General features: G+C 42.0%; 1 protein-coding gene across 3 annotated transcripts in view; it reads left to right on the top strand.

Annotated features, from left to right (window-relative positions):
- Window positions 1–340: 340 nt before the first annotated feature.
- The window catches only part of ECHDC1 (ethylmalonyl-CoA decarboxylase 1), a 47,235-nt gene continuing 21,413 nt past the window's right edge, over window positions 341–26,162 (top strand). For 2 of the 3 annotated variants that reach the window (XM_077813029.1, XM_077813027.1), the window contains exons 1-2: window positions 341–378; window positions 20,474–20,695. In XM_077813029.1, the coding sequence (XP_077669155.1) occupies window positions 20,476–20,695 (220 nt within the window). In that variant the 5' untranslated portion in view covers window positions 341–378; window positions 20,474–20,475. Of the gene's footprint in view, window positions 379–444; window positions 678–20,473; window positions 20,696–26,162 lie in introns of those variants that run through there. The other variant, XM_077813028.1, reaches the window with a different exon arrangement.

Below are 26,162 nucleotides of genomic sequence, written 5' to 3'. Positions count from 1 at the left end.
TCCAGAAGTAGTGTGATGAGCCCCTCTCTCTGGCAGGGATGGTTTAGCAGCATGCAAGGAGGAGGAGGAGAGGGACACTCAAGCAGAGACAAGGTGATCAGCCCAAGGCTGCCTGTAGTTGGGTGGCAGCATTTTAACACCTCTCCACTCTAGATCATGAGTGGGTCACAGCCTCCCGCCTCTGCGGCACTGCCTGCCGGCCTGCTTGCCTTCCCCTGAGCCCCAGCCCTAGTCACGGTGCCACACACAACATCCGCAGAGTCCCAGCTCCTCGCTCCTGCCTTGCCTGGGCCCTTTTACACACAGTGCTAGTTTCCTGGGCGGGCCTCTTTCCCCGCAGCACCCTGTGCGGTGCTGCTTGTCCTGAAGCTGGAGCAGGTCAGTGACTCGCTGGGCGGGGGCTCATGAACTCCCTGTTAACCCCGGAGTGGGGAATCCCAGCTTGCCCCGCTCCTCTGGGGTGGCTCCTCTCCGTGCTTCCCCCAAATTAACCCCTGGATCTCGCAATCTCTCTCCTCTGCCCCAGGATCATTAATTAACCCTGGGAGTGTAGGTTCTCATCTGTCCCACCTTATCCCTGATATTAACCCCCTCCAGGTTGGCGTCTCTTCTCCTCCCGCAGTGTGAACCCCTGGGATTCGGGGTCTCCTCTCTGTCTCGCTCCCCCTTGCGCCAAGGTAACGTTAGTACCTGTTTGGTTCTCATCTCCTCCTCCCCAACCCCCCCGCCCCCATATTATCATACCGTCCACCCAAATTGATATTTAACTCCCAACCAGATAATGCTGGTCAGTTTGCTTTCTCTTTCCCCTCCTTGGCTATATTTATATATATTTCCCTGTGGAGTTTTCGAAAGTGCTTCAGTTTGTTTTTCCTGCCTTTGATAATTAAAAAGGCAACTCTAAACGATGATACAAAATGTGAGCGTGGGTTGGTTGGTTTGGTGGTGTTTTTTTGAATGTTTATTTTGACAAGCTGTTTGGAAGACTGTTGTAAAAGTTTATAGAAATCTGACATGTGATTTGATAGTGACATGGCAATGTGCAATATTCACAGAAAATTAGGCACTTTCAGGCACCATTTAAAAGCAAACCATTATTTTGGTTCAAATAAATCTGTGATTATTCTAAGACTTGCCACAGATCTCTCTGTTTCTCTTCTGGCATCTTTACAAACTGACAGTTAAAATGAAGCTAGGGTAGTAAATATCTTTGTTACTTAAGAGAGAAAAATCCTTAAGAGAAGCTCTAATTTTCATAGAAAGTGAATATTACCTGAATAAATGCAAAGCTAAGGTTAAACTGCTAATCAAACACTAGAAATATATGCAAAGGCACAGTCAGAGTCACCTTGACAATCTTAAATCTTCCTAGCGTTAGGATGGGGTTTTAATCTTAGTTGTTGGAGTGGGTCAAATGCTGTGAGTTTTGAAATGCTGGTGACCTTTCCTTGGCTCTCCCTGCCCCAGGAGATTCTCTGGTATGAAGCTGTCTGTAGCCTCATGAGGCTGCTTGTTTTCTGTCTGCATGTTACTTAATAGTGTTCAGACCCTGTTCCTTTTTAATGCTAAGCTTTGCTGATTATTAACACCCTGTTAGGAGGTCTTGGCACAATATAATACCTGTAACACCTGCTGAATTGCTACTTCACGTACACATTAAATTGCAAAACAGAGATCTTTTGAAGAAGGAGGGTTTGATAATGATTTTAAGGTGTTTGCAGGCTGTAGACATTTCAAATCCACTTAGAAGGTGAGGAGCTCTGGGGTACATGAACTGGGTATAATACAAGTGTATCTAGTGTATCTTTGACTTTGTCCTTACCCTTAACTATTTTACATTTGGGGACAATGTATACCTTCAGATCAGCAGCACTGCTATGGGTACCCGCATGGCCCCACAGTATGCCAACATATTTATGGCTGATTTAGAACAACGCTTCCTCAGCTCTCGTCCCCTAAAGCCCCTACTCTACTTGTGCTATACTGATGACATCTTCATCATCTGGACCCATGGAAAAGAAGCCCTTGAGGAATTCCACCATGATTTCAACAATTTCCATCCCACCATCAACCTCAGCCTGGTCCAGTCCACACAAGAGATCCACTTCCTGGACACTACAGTGCTAATAAACAATGGTCACATAAACACCACCCTATACCGGAAACCTACTGACCGCTATTCCTACCTACATGCCTCCAGCTTTCACCCTGACCACACCACACGATCCATCGTCTACAGCCAAGCTCTGCGATACAACCGCATTTGCTCCAACCCCTCAGACAGAGACAAACACCTACAAGATCTCTGTCAAGCTTTCTTACAACTACAATACCCACCTGCGGAAGTGAAGAAACAGATTGATAGAGCCAGAAGAGTTCCCAGAAGTCACCTACTACAGGACAGGCCTAACAAAGAAAATAACAGAACGCCACTAGCCGTCACCTTCAGCCCCCAACTAAAACCCCTCCAACGCATTATTAAGGATCTACAACCTATCCTGAAGGATGACCCAACACTCTCACAAATCTTGGGAGACAGGCCAGTCCTTGCCTACAGACAGCCCCGCAACCTGAAGCAAATACTCACCAACAACCACATACCACACAACAGAACCACTAACCCAGGAACCTATCCTTGCAACAAAGCCCGTTGCCAACTGTGCCCACATATCCATTCAGGGGACACCATCAAAGGGCTTAATAACATCAGCCACACTATCAGAGGCTCACCTGCACATCCACCAATGTGATATATGCCATCATGTGCCAGCAATGCCCCTCTGCCATTTACATTGGTCAAACTGGACAGTCTCTACGTAAAAGAATAAATGGACACAAATCAGATGTCAAGAATTATAACATTCATAAACCAGTCGGAGAACACTTCAGTCTCTCTGGTCACGCAATCACAGACATGAAGGTCGCTATCTTACAACAAAAAAACTTCAAATCCAGACTCCAGCGAGAAACTGCTGAATTGGAATTCATTTGCAAATTGGATACTATTAATTTAGGCTTAAATAGAGACTGGGAGTGGCTAAGTCATTATGCAAGGTAGCCTATTTCCCTTGTTTTTTCCTACCCCCCACCCCCCGACGTTCTGGTTAAACTTGGATTTAAACTTGGAGAGTGGTCAGTTTGGATGAGCTATTGCCAGCAGGAGAGTGAGTTTGTGTGTGTTTCCGGCGGGGGGGGTGAGAGAGCCTGGATTTGTGCTGGAAATGGCCCACCTTGATTATCATGCACATTGTAGGGAGAGTGGTCACTTTGGATAAGCTATTACCAGCAGGAGAGTGAGTTTGTGTGTGTGGTTTTTGGAGTGCAGTGAGGGGGTGAGAGAACCTGGATTTGTGCAGGAAATGGCCCACCTTGATTATCATACACATTGTGAAGAGAGTGGTCACTTTGGATGGGCTATTACCAGCAGGAGAGTGAGTTTGTGTGGGGGGGGGGCGGAGGGTGAGAAAACCTGGATTTGTGCTGGAAATTGCCCAACTTGATGATCACTTTAGATAAGCTATTACCAGCAGGACAGTGGGGTGGGAGGAGGTATTGTTTCATGGTCTCTGTGTGTATATAATGTCTTCTGCAGTTTCCACGGTATGCATCCGATGAAGTGAGCTGTAGCTCACGAAAGCTTATGCTCAAATAAATTGAAAAGGAGTACTTGTGGCACCTTAGAGACTAACCATTTTATTTGTCTTAGTCTCTAAGGTGCCACAAGTACTCCTTTTCTCTTTGCGAATACAGACTAACACGGCTGCTACTCTGAAACCTGTCAAATAAATTGGTTAGTCTCTAAGGTGCCACAAGTGTATCTAGGATATCTAAATGTAATCTCACCTCACTGTGTGTCTGGCATGTGAGCTATTAAATGTTTGTTAGAGGCTTGTAGTTCTAGATATGGCAGCTACATGTCTATACTAAGTGTCATAACAACACTTGAAGAAGAGGTCTGTGTAGCTCAAAAGCTTGTCTTTTTCATCAACGGAAGTTGCTCCAATGAAAGATATGACCTCACCCACCTTGTCTCTCTAATATTCTGGGAACAACACTGCAAATAACGCTTTTACATTTAATACTATGTACAGTACACTTTGGGGGAATTATTATCTGGAATCCAGTAACTTTCGGTGAAGAGTTGTAAAACCTGTCACTTTTTTCAGAAATGTGTGTTGTGTTAACAAAGGCAGGAACAGTTTGGTGTGTCTTAAATAGGCAGGTGCATTTTGGATTAAAGGGACGCTGTTGTCTGGAAAATTATACTTCTATCTGAAAAGCTGAACCTACTGTTACAGTAACCTCTGAGATTAGTAGAACAGAGCTTGGAGAAAATACTTATTTTTCTCTGGTTTTTAAATTTGTGTACTTTGTGCATTTTGGCAGTGTCATTTTTGCAGATGATCAGTTGCATCACTGTCATGCACTGCCTGACAAAAGGGGTCAAGTGAATACTCTGCAGGAGGGTAGCAAAATAGAAATTGAAGAGGCAGTAGACAGGTGTGTGAACAGATAGACATTTGGAAAGGAAGGATGGTCCAGTGATTAGGACACTAGCCTAGTACTTGGGAGACCTGGATTCAATTCTCTGATGTGCCACAAACTTCCGGTGTGACCTTGAGAACTGCAGCACAGAGAGACTATGTGACTTGCCCATCTGTAAAATAGGGATAGTTGTACTTCCTTTCCTCACAAGGAAAGATAAATCCCTTGTGAAGATAAATTGTGAGGCACTCAGGTAACTTGGTGATATAAGTATCTAAGATAGAAAGGGAAGGTGGGATACACGTGACTGAATTTGGTGTTACTTTTGAGCCCACCTCAAAGACTCCTGTAAACATGCCTAAAGATTAAAACGAATGCTCTTTTTTTTTCTTAAAATTAAAGGATGATCTATCAGAAGACTGACTCTTTTAAATAATTAGTCAATTAAAAAATCATGTTGACTAAGTCCTTTAAATATGAAGTAGTGCCCAAGCAGTCCATCAACAAGACATAAGCTCACTTCTTAATTTTCAGAGTCACTGATGTGGTTCTGAACATTGTGAAAGCAACCCATCAGTTTTTTCCCCAAGATCAGCTAATACTGTGTGCTGGGATGGTGAAATATTTTGGATTTTGAGCTTTTGATAATATTGTATCTATTTTAAACAGTCAGCAAGAAAGCTTTTCTCTCTCTCTCTCTCTCTCTCTCTCTCTCGGTGTGTCAATATGCCTTGTTTTAACTGTTTTCTTTAGGCCCTGATCCTACATGCTGTTCGATGCAGATGTACTCCTGCATCCATGAGGGATCCAGTTTGTAAGATCAGCCTTATCTGCTAAAAGCAGGGTCTTTCTTTATAGTTCACTTTGTATAGCATCTTGTTGGTCCTTAAGAAGTAATCATAATGAACATATGATTCTCTTGCACTCTGTATTTCCATAGCTTCTACTGTTATATTTTACTCTGAATTTTGAAATACCAGGCTAACATTTGTGGATTTGGCAAAACAACAATGTTCTCTTGAGATTTTAAAATTAATATTTATATCTTTAGCTCCATCAGTGATGAAGCCTTTTGTCTAGGAATTTCCTTACGTTATTGAGTTACATCTTTGACATTTGATATTGATTTTTGGTTTCTAAAAGATATATTTATTGGTCTGGACATCTTGGCACTATTAACGTGATGCTCATAGAATAAGTTTGTCAATTATCAGTGAAGAGTCATGGACTAAAATGGAGGTATGTTGTACTGAAGGTTTGTTGACTATGGGTGCAGACAACCTAAGGTGCAATGTGATGGTAAATCTGACCCATCTTAACAGTCCATCTGAATAGTATAATCCCTGCATGGGCTCATGCTAGTATCTTAAGTTGTTCCATCTCTTTTGTAAGTAGGGGACTGATCCAGCTCCTATTGAAGTCAATGGGATTTGGATCAGGTCCCAATAACTATTGTCCCTTCCCTCTTCTGCTATTGAAGATACTCCTCCTTGATTAAGCTACCTCAGCATAACAAATAGAAACAAAACAAAAAATTTTTTACTAAAAATATTAAAAGTGATTAGTGATTTTGAGTGACTTGATATTTGGGTATCTGTGTTTGAGACATCTTAAAGAAATCTGATTTTCAGAAAGTACTCAATACCCAACTTCTGAGAATCAGGCCCCTTTAATGTATCTCATACTTGGGCAACCAAAAATTGGGGCATCTAAAATCACAAGTCACTTCTGAAAATCTTGGATCTTGGTATTTCTAAGATCTAACTGTTTCAGAAGAGAGAATGGGAAGTGAGGACTATTAGGAAACTTTTCTAACTTTTGGAAAAGATTTTTGGGGAGTCCTGCTTTCTTGAGAATGTTTTGCCTGATTTTCTTCAAACTCTTCATTCTCATAAGTAAGCTGGAGAAATGCAGTTGGTAGAACTACCACTAAGTGGATACATAATTGATTAAAAAACTGCAAACAAAGAGTAACTGTTAATGGAATGATATCAGATTGGCGGGAGGTCTCAAGTGGTGTTCCACAGGGATCTGTTCTGGGTCTGGTCTTGTTTAACATCTTTATTAATGACCTGGTTGTAGGAATGGAGAGCATACTGATCAAATTTGCAGGTGATATAAAGCAGGGGGAGGGGGTTGCAAACACTTTGGCGGATAGCACTAAAATTCAAAGGGATCTTGATAAATTGGAGAACTGGGCTAGAGATTACAAAATGTAATAGGACGAAGAAGAAAAAGCAAATGCACAAATACAGAATGGGGGATAACTGGCTTGGCAGCAACACAGCTGAGAAGGATCTGGGAGTTATGGTGGATCACAGCCTCAACATGAGTCAACAATGCAAAGCTGTGGGGGAAAAAAAGCAAATGCAATTTTGGGTTGCATTAACAGAGGCATAGCATGCAAGTCGCGGGGAGGTGATAGTACTGCTCTACTTGGCGCTGGTTAGGCCTCAGCTGGAGCACTGGGTCCAGTTTTATATAGAAAATATGTAGAGAAAATTTACAGCTTATTTCCAATCTGAATTTAAATAGCTTCAACTTCCAGCCATTTGATTGTGTTACACCTTTCTCTGCTAGATTGAAGAGCCCCCTATTAAATATTTGTTTCTCATGTAGATACTTATAAACTGTAATTAAGTCATCCCTTAACCTTCTCTTCGTTAAGCTAAATAGATTGAGCCTGAAGTCCATCGCTATAAGGCAGGTTTTCTAATCTTTTCATCAATCTCATGGCTCTTCTCTGAACTCTCCAATTTATCAACATCCTTCTTGAATTGTGGGCACCAAAGCCAGACACAGTATTCTAGCAAAGATTGCACCAATGCCAAATACAAAGGTAAAATAACTTCTTTGCTACTACCCAAGATTTCGTGTTTATGTACCCAGGATTGCATTAGCTCTTTTGGCCACACCGGGAGCTCATGATTATCCACCACAATCCCCAAATCTTTTCCCGACTTATTGCTTCCCAGGATAGAGTCCCCCCATCAGGTAAGGACAGCCTGCTTTGTTCCTAGATGTATAGATTTACATTTACCCATATTAAAACTCACATTGTTTGCTTGTGCCCAGTTTACCAAATGATCCAGGTAGCTCTGAATCAGTGACCTGTCCTTTTCATTATTTATCCCTCTTCCAATTTTTGTGTCATCTGTAAATTATATCAGGGATAATTTTATGTTTTCTTCCAGGTCTTTGATAAAAATGTTAAATAGCGTAGAGCTACTCACGGGAAATAAACTCGCTCAATGATGATTCCCCTTTTACAGTTACATTTGAGCCCTACGGTATGATAAGAATGTTGCATTTATTCCTCCCTCAGAACCAATTTACTTGCAGAGTTGGGGAATTAAATTCTCAGATTCTCCCCCCCGCCCCCAACAAAAAACCAAAAAACCCAAAACCCAAACACCTTGGGTGGAGAAAATTGCAGGTTCAATTTTAGAGGCTACGTCTGGCCCATAATATTTACGAATCATACTATACAAGCTCAGGAACATTAAACCAGGCTTGGGTTGTCTGTCTCTCTCTCCCTGAAGACTGGGGATTACAACCATCTCCATAGATAAGATATATTTGTGTGTGCAAAGCATTCTGGGTGAAATTTGAGAGGAACACTTTTGAAAACTTGGCCTGCTGACTCTAAAGTTACTAAAACTTTGTGGGACAAATACATCTTTGATGTAACTCTATTATTTCAATGAATCTAGCCCTGTACTTTTAATAATCTAGGATTTGTAGAAGGTGAGGAGTTGCAATTTCTAGTATAGCTATAGTTGGAAGGAGCTCATCTATCATTTATTTATATATAGATGTCTGAAAAGCACCCATCCGACATTGAGTGCTACGTAATCTTTAAAAAAATCATTATTTGCTGACCTTGTCATTTTTTTCACAGGACTCTTCACCAAATAATGCAAATACATCCTTATTACTACCTCCTTAGGCAAAAACATTAGAAAATGGATGACTAATAATACCTAGCTCTTATACAGTACTTTTCATCAGTTGATCTCAACACACTTGGCAAGGGAGGCCCATGTCATTATCCCCCTTTCACAGATGGGAAAACTGAGGTGAAGTGACACTTGCCTGTGGTTCACCCAGCAGGCCATTGCAGAATTGAGAATGGAACCCAAGTCTCAGTCCATTCCGTGCCCTATCCACTAGACCAGTGGTTCTCAATCTTCATTGCACTGTGACCCCTTTCTGACTACAAAACTTACTACATGACCCCAGGAGGGGGCACTGAAGTCTGAGCCTGCCCAAGCCCTGCCGCGTTGGGTGGGAGGTTGGGGAGAGGGGGTTTCAGCCCCAGGCAGGGGGCCTGTAACCCGAACCCAACCGCCTAGCGCTGAAGCCTTCAGGCTTTGGCCTCGGGCCGCGGGGCTCAGGCTTCGGCTTCACCTCCAGGCCTCAGCAAGTCTAAGCTGGAGATCCCGTCCCACAGTTTGAGAACCACTGCACTAGACCACACTGTGTCCCCACAACAAGGCTCCTGCTGTAGTACAGAATGAGAACACAGCATACACAGTTGACTTTACTATAGAAGGAACCACAGCCAACTTTCCAGGAAGATTCCTGCTCTTAATGAGCTTACTGGGGCCCTGTCTGCAGAAGGACAGGGATGGGCTGTGTCATTCTCCCTTCGTCCCCTCTTACATAGATCATTGGGGCAGGGAGAGACCTCCTCTATTGCCACAGTGTAGTACATGCAGTGAAAGCTGTAGGAGCCCATTGTCTCCTGCATAGCCAGGGACACCAATGGGTGGCACTTGAAAATTGCCTCTCTCCGCTGTTGCTACAACATCAGTGACTGGAGCGCTGCCTATGAACAGAGAGGGCTCCATGCTCAGGCAGCAGCTGGGCAGTCTGTACAACATTTCTGTGATGCTAAGTCCCGCTGCAAGAGTACATTTGGCCTACTGTGCAGCATACCTGATAGACTTCCCCACACCTTCGCCTATGTCTCTGTGCCAGAAGACACCACTGAGGCCAAGAGCTTAGTGTTCATAAACGGATTGGCAATTAGAAAGAATGCCATGCCTGAGCTCAACTGTGTCTTTAGGGAAGGGGGCGGTCTCTTGGCTATTTAGTATTCCTGAGGGCCACAATCTCCACAGCAGTTGCGGTTGCGTGCTTACCTGCTGTGATTTCTTTGTTGACTGATCTTGTCAGTGTACCAGTGAAAAGTCTGGGCTAATAAAAACATTTACTGTTTGTTACCTTAAATCTAAGGGTTTAATTCAAGTGTGTGTACTACCCTATTATGGCACCAAAGCTGCTTTGGCATCAGCTCATAGAAGCCACCTGGGAGAGACCATTCATCCTGCTTAGCGCTTTCATGAGAGCTGCTATCTTATGAGAAAGGAACATCCATTCTTAAATCCAGAGATTGCCATCCAACACAGCAGTAATCAGTCACATAAAAATAGATACAGGGAGAGGAAATGTAGCTTCTCCCCTGCCCCTCCCCCCCCGCCCGACATTTCTGGTAATAAACTTTCCTTTATATTCATACACATTTGCAACCATGGTCTGGAAGAGTTAGAATAAGAATGTGGTTCCCAACACACTGCAGCAAGTGAAATAGATGCTTTCAGGATGATTGCATGAAGAAAATGGAAATGAGCTTAAAAATATATTAAAATAATCACAGAAGACAATTGGCTCAAAGCAGAAAGGCAGTACTGGTCTAAGCTTGAATGCTAGGAATGTAAAAAAGACAAAAACAAATGGAGAACAAATACATTAGAAAACACTTGGGTTTCCATCCAAAATATTGAGCTGTTCAAAAATAATGTCTGCAGGAAAAAAAATTAGATGAAAACAGGGATGTGGAATAAATACTAAGCACAGCAAAAGGCAAAAAACTGTGGTAGGTATAGTTTTAAATTAGTATTTTAATGTTATTTTAAAATTTTCTCATTCCTTTATTTTAGTTGATCAGTGGTTCATTGGGAAGCTACTTATATTAGTTCATCCTCCTCCTCCAACAAGTTTACTTGTCTAGAAGCTAAGAAAGCAATGTTTTCTAGTGGTTAGAGCAGGGAACTGGGAACCAGGACTCTAGTTCTATTTTCATCACTCCTTATGACTCATTGGCAGGTTACTTAAATTCGCTGTCCTTCATCTTATTTATCTATAAAAGGGATGAATTAATAATATGTGCTTCTATAGGACATTTCATGCAAGATCCTTATATCTGTTGATGATTTAAGCCTCACAACATACCTGTGAAATAAGTATTTTAAAATCATTTTACAGATTTATATATGTATAAGAATGTCCTTACATACTTCCTATCCATAGCTCTCTTTTATTTACCAACCTTAGGCTAGATGTCATAGTATTTCAGAGGCATGTGGGAAGGGTCAGTTAAATTAGTTAATTAGGCAGGCCAGAAAAGAATTTGAAGAGCAACTAGCCAAAGACTCAAAAACTAACAGCAAAAACTTTTGTGAGTACTTCAGAAGCAGGTAGCCTGCCAAACAGTCAGTGGGGCCATTGGACAATCAAGATGCTAAAGGAGCAATCAAGGAAGATAAGGCCATTGTGGAGAAGCTAAATTAATTATTTGCATGAGTTTTCACTGCAGAGGATGTGAGGGAGATTACCACACCTGAGCCATTCTTTTTAGGTGACAAATCTGAGGAACTGTCCCAGAGTCACATGTCAGTAGAGGTGGTTTTGGAATGAATTGATAAAGTTAACAGTAAGAAGTCACCAGGACCAGATGGCATTCACCAAAGAGTTCTGAAGGAAATCAGAGGTAGTTACAGAGCTACTAACTGTGGTGTGTAACATATAATTTAAATCAGCTTCTGTACAAGATGACTGGAAGATAGCTAATGTGACACCATTTTTTTTAAAAAGGCTTCAAAAGCAATTCTGGCAATTACAGGCTGATAAGCCTAACTTCTGTACCAGACAAATTGGTTGAAACTGTAGTGACAAACAGAATTATCTGACACATGGATGAACACAATTTGTTGGGGAAGAGTCAATACAGCTTTTGTAAAGGGAAATCATGCCTCAACAATCTATTAGGGGGTCAACAAACGTGGACAAAGGTGATCCAGTAGCTATTGTCTACGTGGACTTTCAGAAAGCCTTTGAATTATTTGCTCCCTTCCCCACTGTCATAAATATAAAGGGAAGGGTAAACCCCTTTGAAATCCCTCCTGGCCAGGGGAAAGCTCCTCTCACCTGTAAAGGGTTAAGAAGCTAAAGGTAACCTCGCTGGCACCTGACCAAAATGACCAATGAGGAGACAAGATACTTTCAAAAGCTGGGAGGAGGGAGAGAAACAAAGGGTCTGTGTATCTGTCTATATGCTGGTTTCTGCCAGGGATAGACCAGGAATGGAGTCTTAGAACTTTTAGTAAGTAATCTATCTAGGTATGTGTTAGATTATGATTTCTTTAAATGGCTGAGAAAAGAACTGTGCTGAATAGAATAACTATTTCTGTCTGTGTATCTTTTTTGTAACTTAAGGTTTTGCCTAGAGGGGTTCTCTGTTTTTGAATCTAATTACCCTGTAAGATATCTACCATCCTGATTTTACAGGGGGGATTTCTTTATTTCTATTTACTTCTATTTTTATTAAAAGTCTTCTTGTAAGAAAACTGAATGCTTTTTCATTGTTCTCAGATCCAAGGATCTGGGTCTATAGTCACCTAGGCAAATTGGTGAGGCTTTTTACCAAACCTTGTCCAGGAAGTGGGGTGCAAGGTTTTGGGAAGTATTTTGGGGGGAAAGACGCGTCCAAACAGCTCTTCCCCAGTAACCAGTATTAGTTTGGTGGTGGTAGCAGCCAATCCAAGGACAACGGGTGGAATATTTGTACCTTGGGGAAGTTTTGACCTAAGCTGGTAAAGATAGGCTTAGGAGGTTTTTCATGCAGGTCCCCACATCTGTACCCTAGAGTTCAGAGTGGGGGAGGAACCTTGACACCCACATACCAGGAAAGGAGAGTTGAGATGAGGATATGCCCAGGAAGAGGCCATTGGAGATTTTTCTCCCCTCTCCATATGCAACAGGAGGGAAGCTGGACCTGTGGTCACTGGCAGGCCCATCACCCTTTTGGCAGCATCTAGTACTATTCCTAACAGTTCCCAAATAGTACAGTGTGCCAGGCTGTTGCAGATGGGAGAAAGAAATTGGGTTAACAGAATGGGATTGCATGCCCAGGACAAATATGGCAGTTATGAATCATAGCTCACAGCCTCCCACCTGGTCTTGGAGCATGGAATTGCCTGGTTTAGAGAAGGAATGTTGGACACAATTCTGGAGTTTTCTCTTTATCTTTTTTGAAAATAGCTGTCATATCTTTAACTTTCACCTGGACAGTTACCAGAGACATTCAGAAAAGATACAACAGCTCCTCTGTGTGCTGGCACCTCTAACAGTGCATAGCACTCCTCTGGCATTGAACTTAAGTATCAACACTGGATATGCGTTCAGATGAATCCATGATTTGGAAGTCCAAAGGCAAACAAAACCCTAAATCCGTGACTTCCAGAGACCTCCATGACATTCTCTGCTTCAGCCCCAGGGGCTGCAGGACTCTGGAGCTGACAGCCAGTGGGGCCCTCAGGCGACAGCAGTGACGGGGTCCCCTGCAAGGTTCCAGCGACAGGTGACAGACTCCTGAGGGGGCCCTCCTCAGGTTTCCAGCGATGGGCGACAGCCTCGCGTGGGGGGAGGTGAACACCTTTAGTGAGCGGCTGGGGTGTCCCATTTTCTCTTTGGGACATATGGTCACCCTGCAGCTCCCGGCCGCAGGATGGAGGGGGAACCCCACAGCTGCCAGCCGCCACGGTGGTGGGGAAAACCATGGAGCCGCAGCAGCAAAAGTCACAGACAGGTCACGGCTTCCGTGAATTTTTGTTTATTGCCTGTGACCTGTCTGTGACTTTTACTAAAAATAACCATGTCAAAATCTTAGCCTTATTGATAACTATCACCAGCCATTGGTGTAGATATATATTAGTGATCACTTGCAATATGCCAGAGCTCTGGCAAGTTTAAAAACATGCCAAAAATTCGAACAGGCCATAACGCTAATTACTCCCATGTTGACCACCTGTGACTTCTACAGGAAAGTTTGTCATTGAAAAAGTTATTCTATAAACTGATTATGGTACAGATAATAGTGGAGTGTAGCATACCCTGTTTTACTAGGACTTTGTTAGTGGAAGTATAGTCTGTCTCACATACTTATGTGACCCCCACCATTCTGAGCACCTCACAATCTTTAACGTAGTTGTCCCCATTTTACGCATGAACCTGGGTCTCTCAAGTCCTATTGGGCCATTCTGTCTTCTTGGCCAGTTGGTTCTGTATAGTCCTATTATAATCCAAGAATTTAGCATCTTTACTTGATTGGTTTAACAGAGAATATTTATAATTAAAGAATCCAAACAGCATTTGTTATATTTACTCCAGTCTGTTGTACTCTTACCATAAACAACCTGCAAAAATCAATTCCAGCCATTCCCTGGCCTGCAAGTGCTCCACACTGACTGAAATTTTGCTTTTTGTTTGTTAGAGATCAACAAAAATTCCTTTGGTATGAAAGAGCTAAATGCTTAAATTCCATGCTTGTCCTAAGTGGTCTTTCAAGTCCTGTTGTCCTAGGTGGTTATCTTTCTCAGACTAAGCTGTTAAAAAATCTCTTTTTTCATTGAATTAGAAAATGTTGTACAATGACCAGTATCATGGAGGATGGTGAAAAATAATTCCATGATAATACCTTGTCTTGTATGAGTCATTGACCATTACTAATGATCAGCAGGCAATGATGTCCAATTTGTTTTCTAATCTTTCACTTGCTGATACTCTTTATTGCCATAGCAATAATAGTAAAAAAAGCCTGTTAATGCATACTGCCACACACAATTTAAATTGTCAGATTTTTTTTGGAATAAAATTTCCATAGCTTGAGTCTATTTTGCTCTTAACTTATTTTTTTTTTAACAGACAAAATTTAAAATATCAAATGTGATCATACAGGTATAATTTGGCAGTGAGTTACACAAAAAACCCAAACCTCTCTTTTTATTAGTTTATGCTTTGGAGGCAGTCACTGGCTGCACTGACAGTTAAATGTAGTGTATTGTTTTTTGTGGTGACTGTGGAAATTTTGAGTCTGTGAAAGTGGGGGACTAATGGCACTGCATTAAGTCAAGCATAATAAAGGAAAGCACAGTGCAAGCTATCCCGTGCAGCTCTGCTAACACACCTGGATCATCCCTGCTTCTCTAGTCTGTCGTCTCTTGAGCAGAGACTAGCAGCTGTGCAGTAGCTTTTATTATGTGGTAGCATGTCCAGTATAGACTATAGAAGGGTCAGAAGGTTGAGATCATCAACCTATTTTCATCTGTGAACTCAGGTTGCCATAATGAAAAACTAGTGAATTAGTCCACTTTGTTACGTACGTTTGTGTTATGTATTCTTCTTCTTCTTTGTCTTATGGTAGTCCTGAAAGGCCTGTTATGCTAGGTGCTGTGCAAACAGAAATCAGAAGATCTATCAAAAAGAGCAGAGAGAAAAGCAACTTAATTAAGAAAAAAAAAAAGAAAACAGCTTTGGAAATTTGTTAAGTCTATACTTGGAGCACAAAAACAATTGAAACAATTCTAAAATGTGATTATTGAAATGTCATGGACAGAAGGAGGTGTGTGATTTAAATAGAGTTGGAGTTATGAACAGTATAAAAGATTGATCTCAGAACAAGAAGTACAAATTAACTCATCACCAACTTGGTAGCTTTTTTTTTTTTTAAACAGTCTCTCTCTGTTATATTCTAATGTAAGATGGAAATAGTCTGTCATGGATGAAGATAACACCTTATACTTAGCAAGTAATTCTGTCTCTGGAGGTATTTTAGGAGAAGTTTTCCATAGCTATCCCTGTAAAGTGAACCCTTTCCCTGCTGCTGTGTGTGTGTGTCATTGTAGAATATATATACGTGTGCATTCACATGCGTACACACACACACAACCCTTTTTTTATTTATTTAGGGTAGAAGAAGCAAACACAAGGTTTATGGCCTCAGAAGTCTTACAGCTATTTTCAATATACCATGAAAAGTCAGAAATGGACCGAGAGCTCACAGGTGAACTGGTGTTGGCCACTCAGTAAAGGGTGACATTGCTGGCTGTAAAACGTAAAATCTTCATTCATATAGATTGCAGATGACACACAAATTGGGGGAGTGGTAAATAATGAAGAGGACAGGTCACCGATACAGGGCAATCTGGATTTCTTAGTAAACTGGTCACAGGCAAACAATATGCATTTTAAAACAGCTATGTGTAGATGTACATATCTAGGAACAAAGAATGCAGGCCATATTTACGGGATTGGGGGCTCTGTCCTGGGAAGCAGTGACTCTGGAAAAAATTTGGGGGTCATGATGGATAATCAGCTGAACAGAAGATCCCAATGTGACCTTGTTGCTAAAAGAGCTAATGCGATCCTGGGATGCAGGAAACAGGATATTCTCAAGTAGGGGTAGAGAGGTTATTTTGCCAATGCATTTGGCATTGGTATGACATCTGCTGAAATACAGTGTTCAGTTCTGGTGTTCCCAATTCAAAAAGGATGTTGATCTACTGGAGAGGGTTCAGGGAAGAGGCACAAGAATGATTAAAGGATTTTTAAAAATGCCTTATATTGATAAACTTAAGAAGATCAATCTAGCTTAAAAAAGAGACCGTTAAGGGGTGACTTGATTACAGTCTATAAATATCTACATGGGGAACAAATATATAATAATGATATATTTCACTCTAGCAGAGAAAGGTATAATACAATCCAGTGGCTGGAAGTTGAAGCTACACAAATTCAGACAGGAAACAAAGTGTAAATTTATAATGGTGATTCCAATTAATCATTGGAACAATTTACCAACGGTGGTGATGGATTCTCCATCAATGGCAATTTTTAAATCAAGATGGGATGTTTTTCTAAAAGATCTGCTCTAGGAATGTTTTTGGGGACGTTCTATGACCCGTGTTATACAGGAGGTTAGACTAGATCAGGGTTTCTCAACCCACGTGTCGGGACCCAAAATTGGGCCGCCAAAATGTTTCAAAGGGTCGCATGACAGCAGGGTAGGGCAAGTGGGGCAGCCACCCAGGGCGCAAAGCTGAGGGAGTGAGAGGGAATGCCAAAAAAAAATGCAATGGGGGTAGAGCCCTGCAGCGGGTATGATATTGCCACCCATACTTCTGCACTACTGCTGGCAGTGGTAGTGTTGCCTTCACAGCTGGGTGGCCGGAGCGAGGTGGCTGCTGGCTGGGGCGTTCATGTTGTTTGTGGCGCAGGTGGACTAATGTTTTAATCCCACTCCTGCCCCACCCATGCAATGCCCACCCGCTCCTGCATTGTTTGTTGAATTTTTATCCCACTGTCATAATAGCGGGAGCGAGATAAAAATTCAACAAACAACGAGGGTGCAGGTGGGAGTGAGTACTGTGGGGATGGAGCAGGATTAAAAAAATAGTCCCTTGCAGGGTGCTAGTAGGGGGCACAAATATGCTTGCTTGCCGTGGGCACTAAAATGCCTAGTTACAGCACTGCATAGCAGCTCTCGTGCCTCCTGTCCTACAGGGCGGGCTGGGCTCGCCTCCCTACTCCAGGCACTGCAATCTCTGTGGTCCCACTGCTACTCAGGCCTGGCCCAGCCATCATGATGACGGGAATCCGGATAGGCCAAATTTGAGTGAGGGGCAGTGCAACCCCATTAGCCAGGTCACAATTCCACTCTCACAAATTTAGTCCCGTGAGGGAGAGTGGGGCCAAACCTGAGTGGCGCTGCAACCCCGGAGGTTGCAATGCCTTGAATGGAGAGCCAAGCCCAGCCATACGCACAGCACAGGTGCTGTAGGAACCACCACTGTGGGATGAGTGCTGGGCAGGACCCCGCCCCCCAGATGCAGGACCTGACTGAAACTGCCCCAGGGCCTCCTCCCCCAGACTATTTACTGGGTCACAACAGGTCATAAACATTTACAGATGAGCCCAAAAAGGTTAAGAGCCACTGGTTGAGATCTCAATGGTCACTTCTGACATTGGAAGCTGTGAAGCTATGAAAGACAAACATGTCAGTAGCAGCATTGTTCACCCTTCACTCTTTTTATTTAGGTTCTGAAAAGTATGTGCATATATAATTATTAATTTGCTGTATTTTTAACAAACACATGTCCATTCACTCTATACACGACTTAAAAGCCAGCTATCAAAAATTCTCTTTATTATGAATAAACTTTGGTCCAGGTTCAGATCAGAGCTGCTTTCCCAGAAAGAACCCTTAGGATTGACAAAAAGTTCCTTTGGCTTTTTGTCCTATTCTGAGAACAGAAACATAGCAGCACGTCTCTCAATGGTCTTTCTTAGGCTATGTCTACACTAGCACTTATGTCGCTCAGGGCTGTGAAGAAGCCACCCCTCTGAGCGACATAAGTTACATCAACCTAAGTGCCGATGTGGACAGCGTTATCTCGGCGGGAGAGCTTCTCCCGCCCACATAGCTACTGCTGTTGCGGTTGGATTAATTAAGTCAAGAGGAGAGCTCTCTCCCGTCACATTAAAGCAGCTACGCGAGAGATTACAGCAGCGCAGCTGCACTGGTGCACCTATGCTGCTGTAAGCTCTCTAGTGTAGCCATAGCCTTAGTCTCTTATGGTCCTCTCCTTGTTCCCTTTATACTGGTTCTTGTCTAACAGGCATCTGTGGTTTTAAAAGCACTTGCAGGAAAATGGTATAAACATGTGTTATGTCTTCTGTGTGGCAACGGGACACTCCAGAGTTTTCTTGGGCAAAGGCAGGACTGAGCTAGGAAGTTATAAAGCAATAATCATACTCAAACCCTTTCCATAGATCTCCTGGGAACAGTTTTCTTGACCTCATACGACAGCATCCAACAGACTTTTTCCTCAGGTTAGCTGCCTCCAGCTAACACAGATCTTTCCCCCCAGGTCCTTGTGAAATCATTTGTGGACAATTACGCCCTGTTAGAAACTTCTTTCCATGGGGAGGAACTTTCTGTAATTTTTAGATTTAGATCTTGGTCAGTAAAAATACAGGGTTGCTGTAAAGTTACAGTTGTAACTATCTGGTTGTTTTTCACATACACGAACACAACAAAGTATAGCTCCCAGGAAGAGACACTCTATGTACCAAAAGAACGAGGAATTACTTGTGGCACCTTAGAGACTCACACATTTATTTGAGCATAATCTTTCGTGGGCTAAAGCCCTCTTCATCAAATGCATGCAGTGGAAAATACGATAGGAAGCCCGTCCTCGCTTACAGACAGCCCCCCAAACTGAAGCAAATACTCACCAGCAACCACACAACAAAAACACTGACCCAGGAACCTATCCTTGCAACAAAGCCCATTGCCAACTCTGTTCACATGTCTATTCAAGGGACACCATCATAATCACAAAAGCTACACTATCAGAGGCTTGTTCACCTGCACATCTACCAATGTGATATATGCCATCATGTGACAGCAATGCCCCTCTGCCATGTACATTGGCCAAACTGGACAGTCTCTACACAAAAGAATAAATGGACACAAATCAGATGTCAAGAATTATAATATTCAAAAACTAGTCGGAGAACACTTCAACCTCCTTGGACACTCAGTTACAGACCTAAAAGTCGCAATCCTTCAACAAAAAAACTTCAAAAACAGTCTCCAATGAAAAACTGCAGAACTGGAATTAATTTGCAAACTGGCCACCATTAAATTAGGCTTGAATAAAGATGAGTCGTTTACACAAACGATGGATGAGTCGTTACACAAACTAAAAAGAAAAGGAGTATTTATGGCACCTTAGAGACTAACGAATTTATTTGAGCATAAGCTTTCATGAGCTACAGCTCACTTCATCATGCATCCGATGAAGTGAGCTGTAGCTCACAAAAGCTTATGCTCAAATAAATTTGTTCGTCTCTAAGGTGCCACAAGTACTCCTTTTCTTTTTGCAGATACAGACTAACACAGCTGCTACTCTGAAACAAACTAAAAACTATTTCCTCATGCTAATTTCCCCTCTACTGTTACTCACAGCTTCTTGTCAACTGTTTGAAATGGGTCATCCTGATTATCACTACAAAAGTTTTTTTTTCCTCCTGCTGATAATAGCCCACATTAATCGATTAGTCTCGTTAGAGTTGGTATGGCACCCCTCATTTTTTCATGTTCTCTGTGTGTGTGTGTGTGTGTGTGTGTATATATATCTATCTTCCTACTGTATTTTTCACTGCATGCATCTGATGAAGTGGGCTTTAGCCCACGGAAGCTTATGCTCAAATAAATTTGTTAGTCTCTAAGGTGCCACAAGTATTCCTCGTTCTTTTTGCTGATACAGGCTAACACGGCTACCACTCTAAAATCTGTATACCAAGATTAACTGGAGAAGACTCTTGCAACCAATAGGAAACCTGTAAAACGAAGGGTTCATCATGGAAAGACCTGATATATCCATAACAATACTGATGCTTTTGTATGCCACTATAATTATATCGGCCACTATAATTACGTATATATGGGTATTAGTTGTTCTGAAAGAGAAGTCCTTTTCCTCAGACTGGTGTAGAGTAAACAGCTAGAAAGCCTCAATAATTAACTATGTTTATTGAGCAGGTCATTCCAGTCTCATCTAAGGGTTCTTAAATTACTTTAAGGGTGGAATTTCCAAACATGCTCAGCTTAGGCCTAACTTTTCTCCCATTGAAATCTGTGGTAAAACCCATTGAGTCAGTGGGAGCTGAATTAGATGAAACCTGAGTGCTTTTGCAAATCTCCTAAGTATCCAGCTTCAGGTCTGTGGCTTCTCTGTGACTGTTTCACTTGAAAGGTTAATCTTACAAGATCCCATTTCTCTATTGAAGAACTGGATTGGATCTGAAAGGGAGAAAATAGCTGAGGTGTCATCGTTTTCTGCTGTGTGTTTCCTTCCAGAAATGGCAGTCTCTCTTTGGAAAAGTTTACTCCAAACCACAAAGAGTAGACTGTTCCTGCAAAGAGGTGTGTCACTTTATAATGGTGTCCATGGCTTTGAGGAAGAAGCGATAAAGAAAAAACTTCAGCAGTTTGGTGGTGGATCCATCAACCTTTCTAAGGAAGACCATGGCATTAGAGTCCTGACCTTGAACAACCCAAAGCAAATGAATGCATTCACAGGTACTGACAATGTATGAGGATTTTTTTTTGTTTTTGTTTACAGTTACCCTAGAGTTTTGCTTGTCTCATTTACTTTGATCTCGTTTCTGTTGTTGGATTTAGTATGCAGGTGCTGGGGGGACTTGGTAGCTTGTGATATACAGGAGGTCAGACTAAATGGTCTAGTGGTCCCTTTGGGTCTTTAACTATATGACTCTGAAAAATTATGCCCATAACTATGTCACAGTTAGAAATAAGAGGTCATGTCTTTTGATAAGAGATGCATTAACTGATTACTGTTCTGCATGATAACTCTGTAATAAACATAAAAACACAAGAAACTTTAGACACTGGACAAAGCCATCTGTCAGAACATGCTTGCCCTTTTTTCAGTCAGGTCAATCCTTCCTTCCTGCTCTTTCTCTTTATACTTTGTTCCTTCCATCCATCCCAGCTGTTCTAGAAGCTGTCATAAATATAAAGGGAAGGGTAAACCCCTTTGAAATCCCTCCTGGCCAGGGGAAAGCTCCTCTCACCTGTAAAGGGTTAAGAAGCTAAAGGTAACCTCACTGGCACCTGACCAAAATGACCAATGAGGAGACAAGATACTTTCAAAAGCTGGGAGGAGGGAGAGAAACAAAGGGTCTGTGTGTCTGTCTATATTCTATCTTTGCGGGGATAGACCAGGATTGGAGTCTTAGAACTTTTAGTAAGTAATCTAGCTAGGTACGTGTTAGATTATGATTTCTTTAAATGGCTGAGAAAAGAACTGTGCTGAATAGAATAACTATTTCTGTCTGTGTATCTTTTTTGTAACTTAAGGTTTTGCCTAGAGGGGTTCTCTATGTTTTGAATCTAATTACCCTGTAAGGTATCTACCATCCTGATTTTACAGGGGGGATTTCTTTATTTCTATTTACTTCTATTTTTATTAAAAGTCTTCTTGTAAGAAAACTGAATGCTTTTTCATTGTTCTCAGATCCAAGGGTTTGGGTCTGTGGTCACCTATGCAAATTGATGAGGCTTTTTATCCAACATTTCCCAGGAAAGGGGGGGTGCAAGTGTTGGGAGGATTGTTCATTGTTCTTAAGATCCAAGGGTCTGGGTCTGGAGTCACCTAGGCAAATTGGTGAGGCTTTTTACCAAACCTTGTCCAGGAAGTGGGGTGCAAGGTTTTGGGAAGTATTTTTGGGGGAAAGACGTGTCCAAACAGCTCTTCCCCAGTAACCAGTATTAGTTTAGTGGTGGTAGCGGCCAATCCAAGGACAACAGGTGGAATATTTTGTACCTTGGGGAAGTTTTGACCTAAGCTGGTAAAGATAAGCTTAGGAGGTTTTTCATGCAGGTCCCCACATCTGTACCCTAGAGTTCAGAGTGGGGGAGGAACCTTGACAGAAGCAAATAAAAATAATTATGTCTTTCAACTCAAAACACTTGACAAATGTTGGCAGATATCATGATGCCCATTTTGTAGATTGGGAAATTGAGGTGCAAGGAGGACTTGAACGTAGTTTCTCCAACTTGCTTTCTACTCTCCATCACCCAGCACTTTATAGTTTGGCCTTTTCCAACCTCATATACCAACCTGTCCACCCTTTCTTCTTCCATCAGTTTTACACGTAACATACCAACTTATTTACTAAAGGATGAACATTCTCAGCCCAGTTAGAAACATCCTAAGAGTTGTTTTCATATATCCTTATGGTCTGTCTGCCCCTACTCTTATCGTAGAACTCTGGATTCTCCCATGAGGAACTTTCCAGTTGGGCAAATTAATTGCAGATTATATTCTTTATTCTTAGATTAGTTAATAAAGGGAGTTTTCAGACTAAAGCCTATGGTTCTCAGTATCTCCAGCCTACATCAGTCAGTACCTACAACATATACGGTATTATACCCATAGTATGTCTGACATCATATGAACAGGGCTGTATGTCTATTTACTGTGTCAATTTAAGCGTATTTAAGAACAGGACATTCTAGTGATGCTGCTCTAGTGGATGATACAGGGAACTGGGTTAACGACTTGTGGACTTTATTGTAATCCCTGTCATGGACTTGCTGTGTGTCCAATGGGCACGTCATTAACCCTCTGTGTCTGAATTCCCCATTTTTAAAATGAGGATATAAATCCTTACAGATTTACCATATCTCTTCTCTCATTTGCATTCCCCGGGGAAAATATGCCAAAAAAATAATAATGATCACATGAATGTTCTAAAGGCAGCCCACATCACTGCAGAAGCAGTAACAACAGCCATAATCCTGGGAATGCCTGGGAGCTGCTGAAGGATCCCCAGTAGCAGGAGTAGGTGATAGAACTAGAAAATTAGGAGAAAGTTATGAAATGCCAGTTTTAAGGTTGACTGTGCAACCTTAATTCATGTCAGGATCCTGACAAAGGCATTCAGGGCTAATGGTCAGAGCAGTGTCAAACCCGAGCCTGAGAGTGGTGAAGGAGTTAGAAGTCAAGTCCCAGGTCGAGGTTGATATCAAAGGTTAGAGTCCAAGTCAGGTGTCAGGGTCTAGGTCAGGAAGTGAAGTCCAAATTAAGCCAAGGTCAAAACCAGGAGTTTAGAGCAGAAAGCAGAAGTTAAGGTCATGGCAGCTACAGAAGATCTGCCCTGTTGCCTGGACACTTCCTGGAACACCATTTGGGTTTATATAAGGCGGGGAGTCAATCCGGAGACATGAAGCTACTGCCTGTCGGACCCCTTGAGGCAGGACTTCCTGTGGTTTGTGTATGTAGATAGTCATGGATAGTGCAGCGAGCAGTGACTGCTGCTGCTGGATGGCAGTGTGGAGGTGTTTGCTGCCGACAGCTCTGTTGCCCTAGCTTTGAGACTTGCTAAGCCTTACAGTTCAGCCCCCTTATGCATATACATCACAGTACAGACTTTAATTACACAATCATATGCTGTGTTTTTCACAGGATCCCTGCCTCATTCAGTACATCCAGGACGTACAAGGGGGCTGAATTAAGGTTGTATGGATACCCGCAAATCTGGCATTTCCTAACGTTTGGTTCTCTTAATTTTTTTATGTAATATATCAATGTAGGCACATTATGTTTATTTTTAGCCAATTTAATATGCATGAAAGGTTCTAGACTGACAGCCCTGGAAATTTGTATTCATCCATGAAATAGGCACAGCTAGAAAGCTTCCCCACCAGTGTGCCTCCAAATCCTCACCTCAAGGAAGACCCTCTAGGAGATGAGATGACAGTTAATTCATTCTCTGTGTTAATTCAGTCCTTCGCCTTCAGCTGAGTGGAATATGTTATTGCAGCTCTTTAATTCACTAGCTATTTGCTGATCACTACAATGTATTACAATAGGCAGGACTGGTTGTTCTAACTATTATTAAGTTGGTCCAACACTCCACATTATTAGACTGTTTTGGTTGCTTGTAATTTTGCTTGTCAGCCTCAGGCTGAATTATTATTATTATTTATTTTATTTTTGAAAATTTCAGTCAAAACAATTCATCCGTTTCAGAGAATGAAGCTAGGGAAAAATGTTGTTTTGTGCACATTAAAATTTTTTTACTTTTTATTTGAAAAGCTCTCGTGCCCCCATACTTTTGAATAGGGACTTGAAATATAGAGGAGGACGGCCTTTGTGTCAGGATATGCCTTTTGGTGTCCACATTAAAATCCACCCAAATATGGCTGAGTTATAAGCCTTAAAAAAAAAAAAATGCAGTTTGCACATGCTCAGTAGGGATTTCTTTGATTTTAGCAGCTAAATTTCCCAAGGATTCTGTCTACCCTTGGCATGCTTCAGCCTTGAGATGAGCAGAAGTTTCCATGCAATTTCAGCTCTGGGTAGCAGGCCATGCCAGGTCTGGGCATCTGAACTGAGGGCAAGGGAGCCTTTCTCTCAGGTACTCTGTGAGACCCTGCTCCGCCTTGGCAGCTTGGGGGAAGAAGCTGCATGATTTGGAATCGGGGACAAAGAACAGGAGCTGTGGAGGGAAACTGGAACTGGATGCTGGGGGTGAGAAAGGGTGTGGAAAACTAGGACTTGGAGTTGGTGTTGTGGGAGGCTTGGACTGGCTGGGCTAGGAGACTAGGACTTGGGAGCCAGGGAGGGAAATAGGGTTTGGGAGCTGATAGATGTGGGAGGGGAGACTGAAATCAGTTGAGGAGCTGAGGGGAGACTGGGACGGGCTGGATGGTGGAGGGAATTGGGAATGGCTGGACAAATGGACTGGGAATAGAAGCCTGACAAATGGAAATGGGCCTACCTAGGTGAGGAGAATCGGACCAGAGTGAGGAGTCCGAGATGGAGAAGAGAGAAGGCTGGAACAGGAGCTGCTTAGAGAGGACAGAGCAGAAGCTCTGTCATGGATCTAAAGGTTCCAGCCCCACTGATAACTGACATCAATGGTAATATGATGCCAGCATGATACAATTTCTGGGTTTTTTTTTTCAGTTTGCTTTTTGAAAACCCTAGGAAATTACACGTACACATCTATGTTGTTAAGGTTGCGAAATCAAGCACTGAAAAGTTAGGAAATGCCAGAATTATGCTTGTCTGTGCAACCTTAATTTGGCCCCCTTCTGTGTATGGATTATGATACAGTCTTTGATTACATGCTCACATATCTTTTCCAAATTTCATTCCTTTTTTGTGTGTCTGTAATTATTTATATTATGGTAGTGCAGAGTCGTCAAGAAACCAGTGCTCATTGTGCTAAGCAACCTACAAACATAGTAAATTATAGTCCTTGCACCAGAAAGGTCTTGTCAGAAAGAGCCTATCCTTGGATACCTGGCTTCTCTAAATAGTCATACGTGTGTATGTAATATATATAAAATGCATACTTTTGTTAGAAAGCTTAAAAATATCACTAACAAACTGTGGCATAAAAACTGTTTGCCAAACATTTACTTTATACAGCAAGTTTTGTCTCTTAGGAACAATGTTTATTCTGTGCTTGAACAACTCATGGAACAGAAAGCTGAGCAAGAATATGTTGGCAAATAGCTGATGGGCAATATGGATATAGTCTTGCTATTTTTTTTTCTAGTTAGATTCTGATAGCCTCCTGTTTGAAATGGTCTTTGGAAACAAATGTTCATAATATCAGCTTAAGCCTAATGAAACCAATTTCAGCAGCCCAGACATCTTGTTGAATTCTAATTTGACCAAATTTGAAAGGGAAAGGAGCCAAGCAGTAAGGGTAGTGAGATAGTTTTTAACTGTCTAGACTCCAAAAATGGTATCATATTTGAATTTTTTTTGTAAAGTTAGCACATTGATCTACTCTGCTGCAAAACAGGAGTAAGCCAGTGTTCACCAGGTGACTTTAGTGCACAGTAGCAGGGACCACATGCACAGTTAGTGTGCAACACGCTAGTGCTCTGTAGATTTACACCTCAACTTACTGCACACTAACTGTTCACCAAGGCAAGACTTGAGTTATTAACAATGAATTCTGCTTATAACCTGGCCTCTGGATGTTCATTTACCAGTTAACAC

Source organism: Eretmochelys imbricata, chromosome 3 (assembly GCF_965152235.1).
Source record: "Eretmochelys imbricata isolate rEreImb1 chromosome 3, rEreImb1.hap1, whole genome shotgun sequence".
Classification (NCBI taxonomy): domain Eukaryota; kingdom Metazoa; phylum Chordata; order Testudines; family Cheloniidae; genus Eretmochelys; species Eretmochelys imbricata.
The sequence above is the reverse complement of the archived record's forward strand: the minus strand, read 5'-3'. Positions and strand labels throughout refer to the sequence as shown.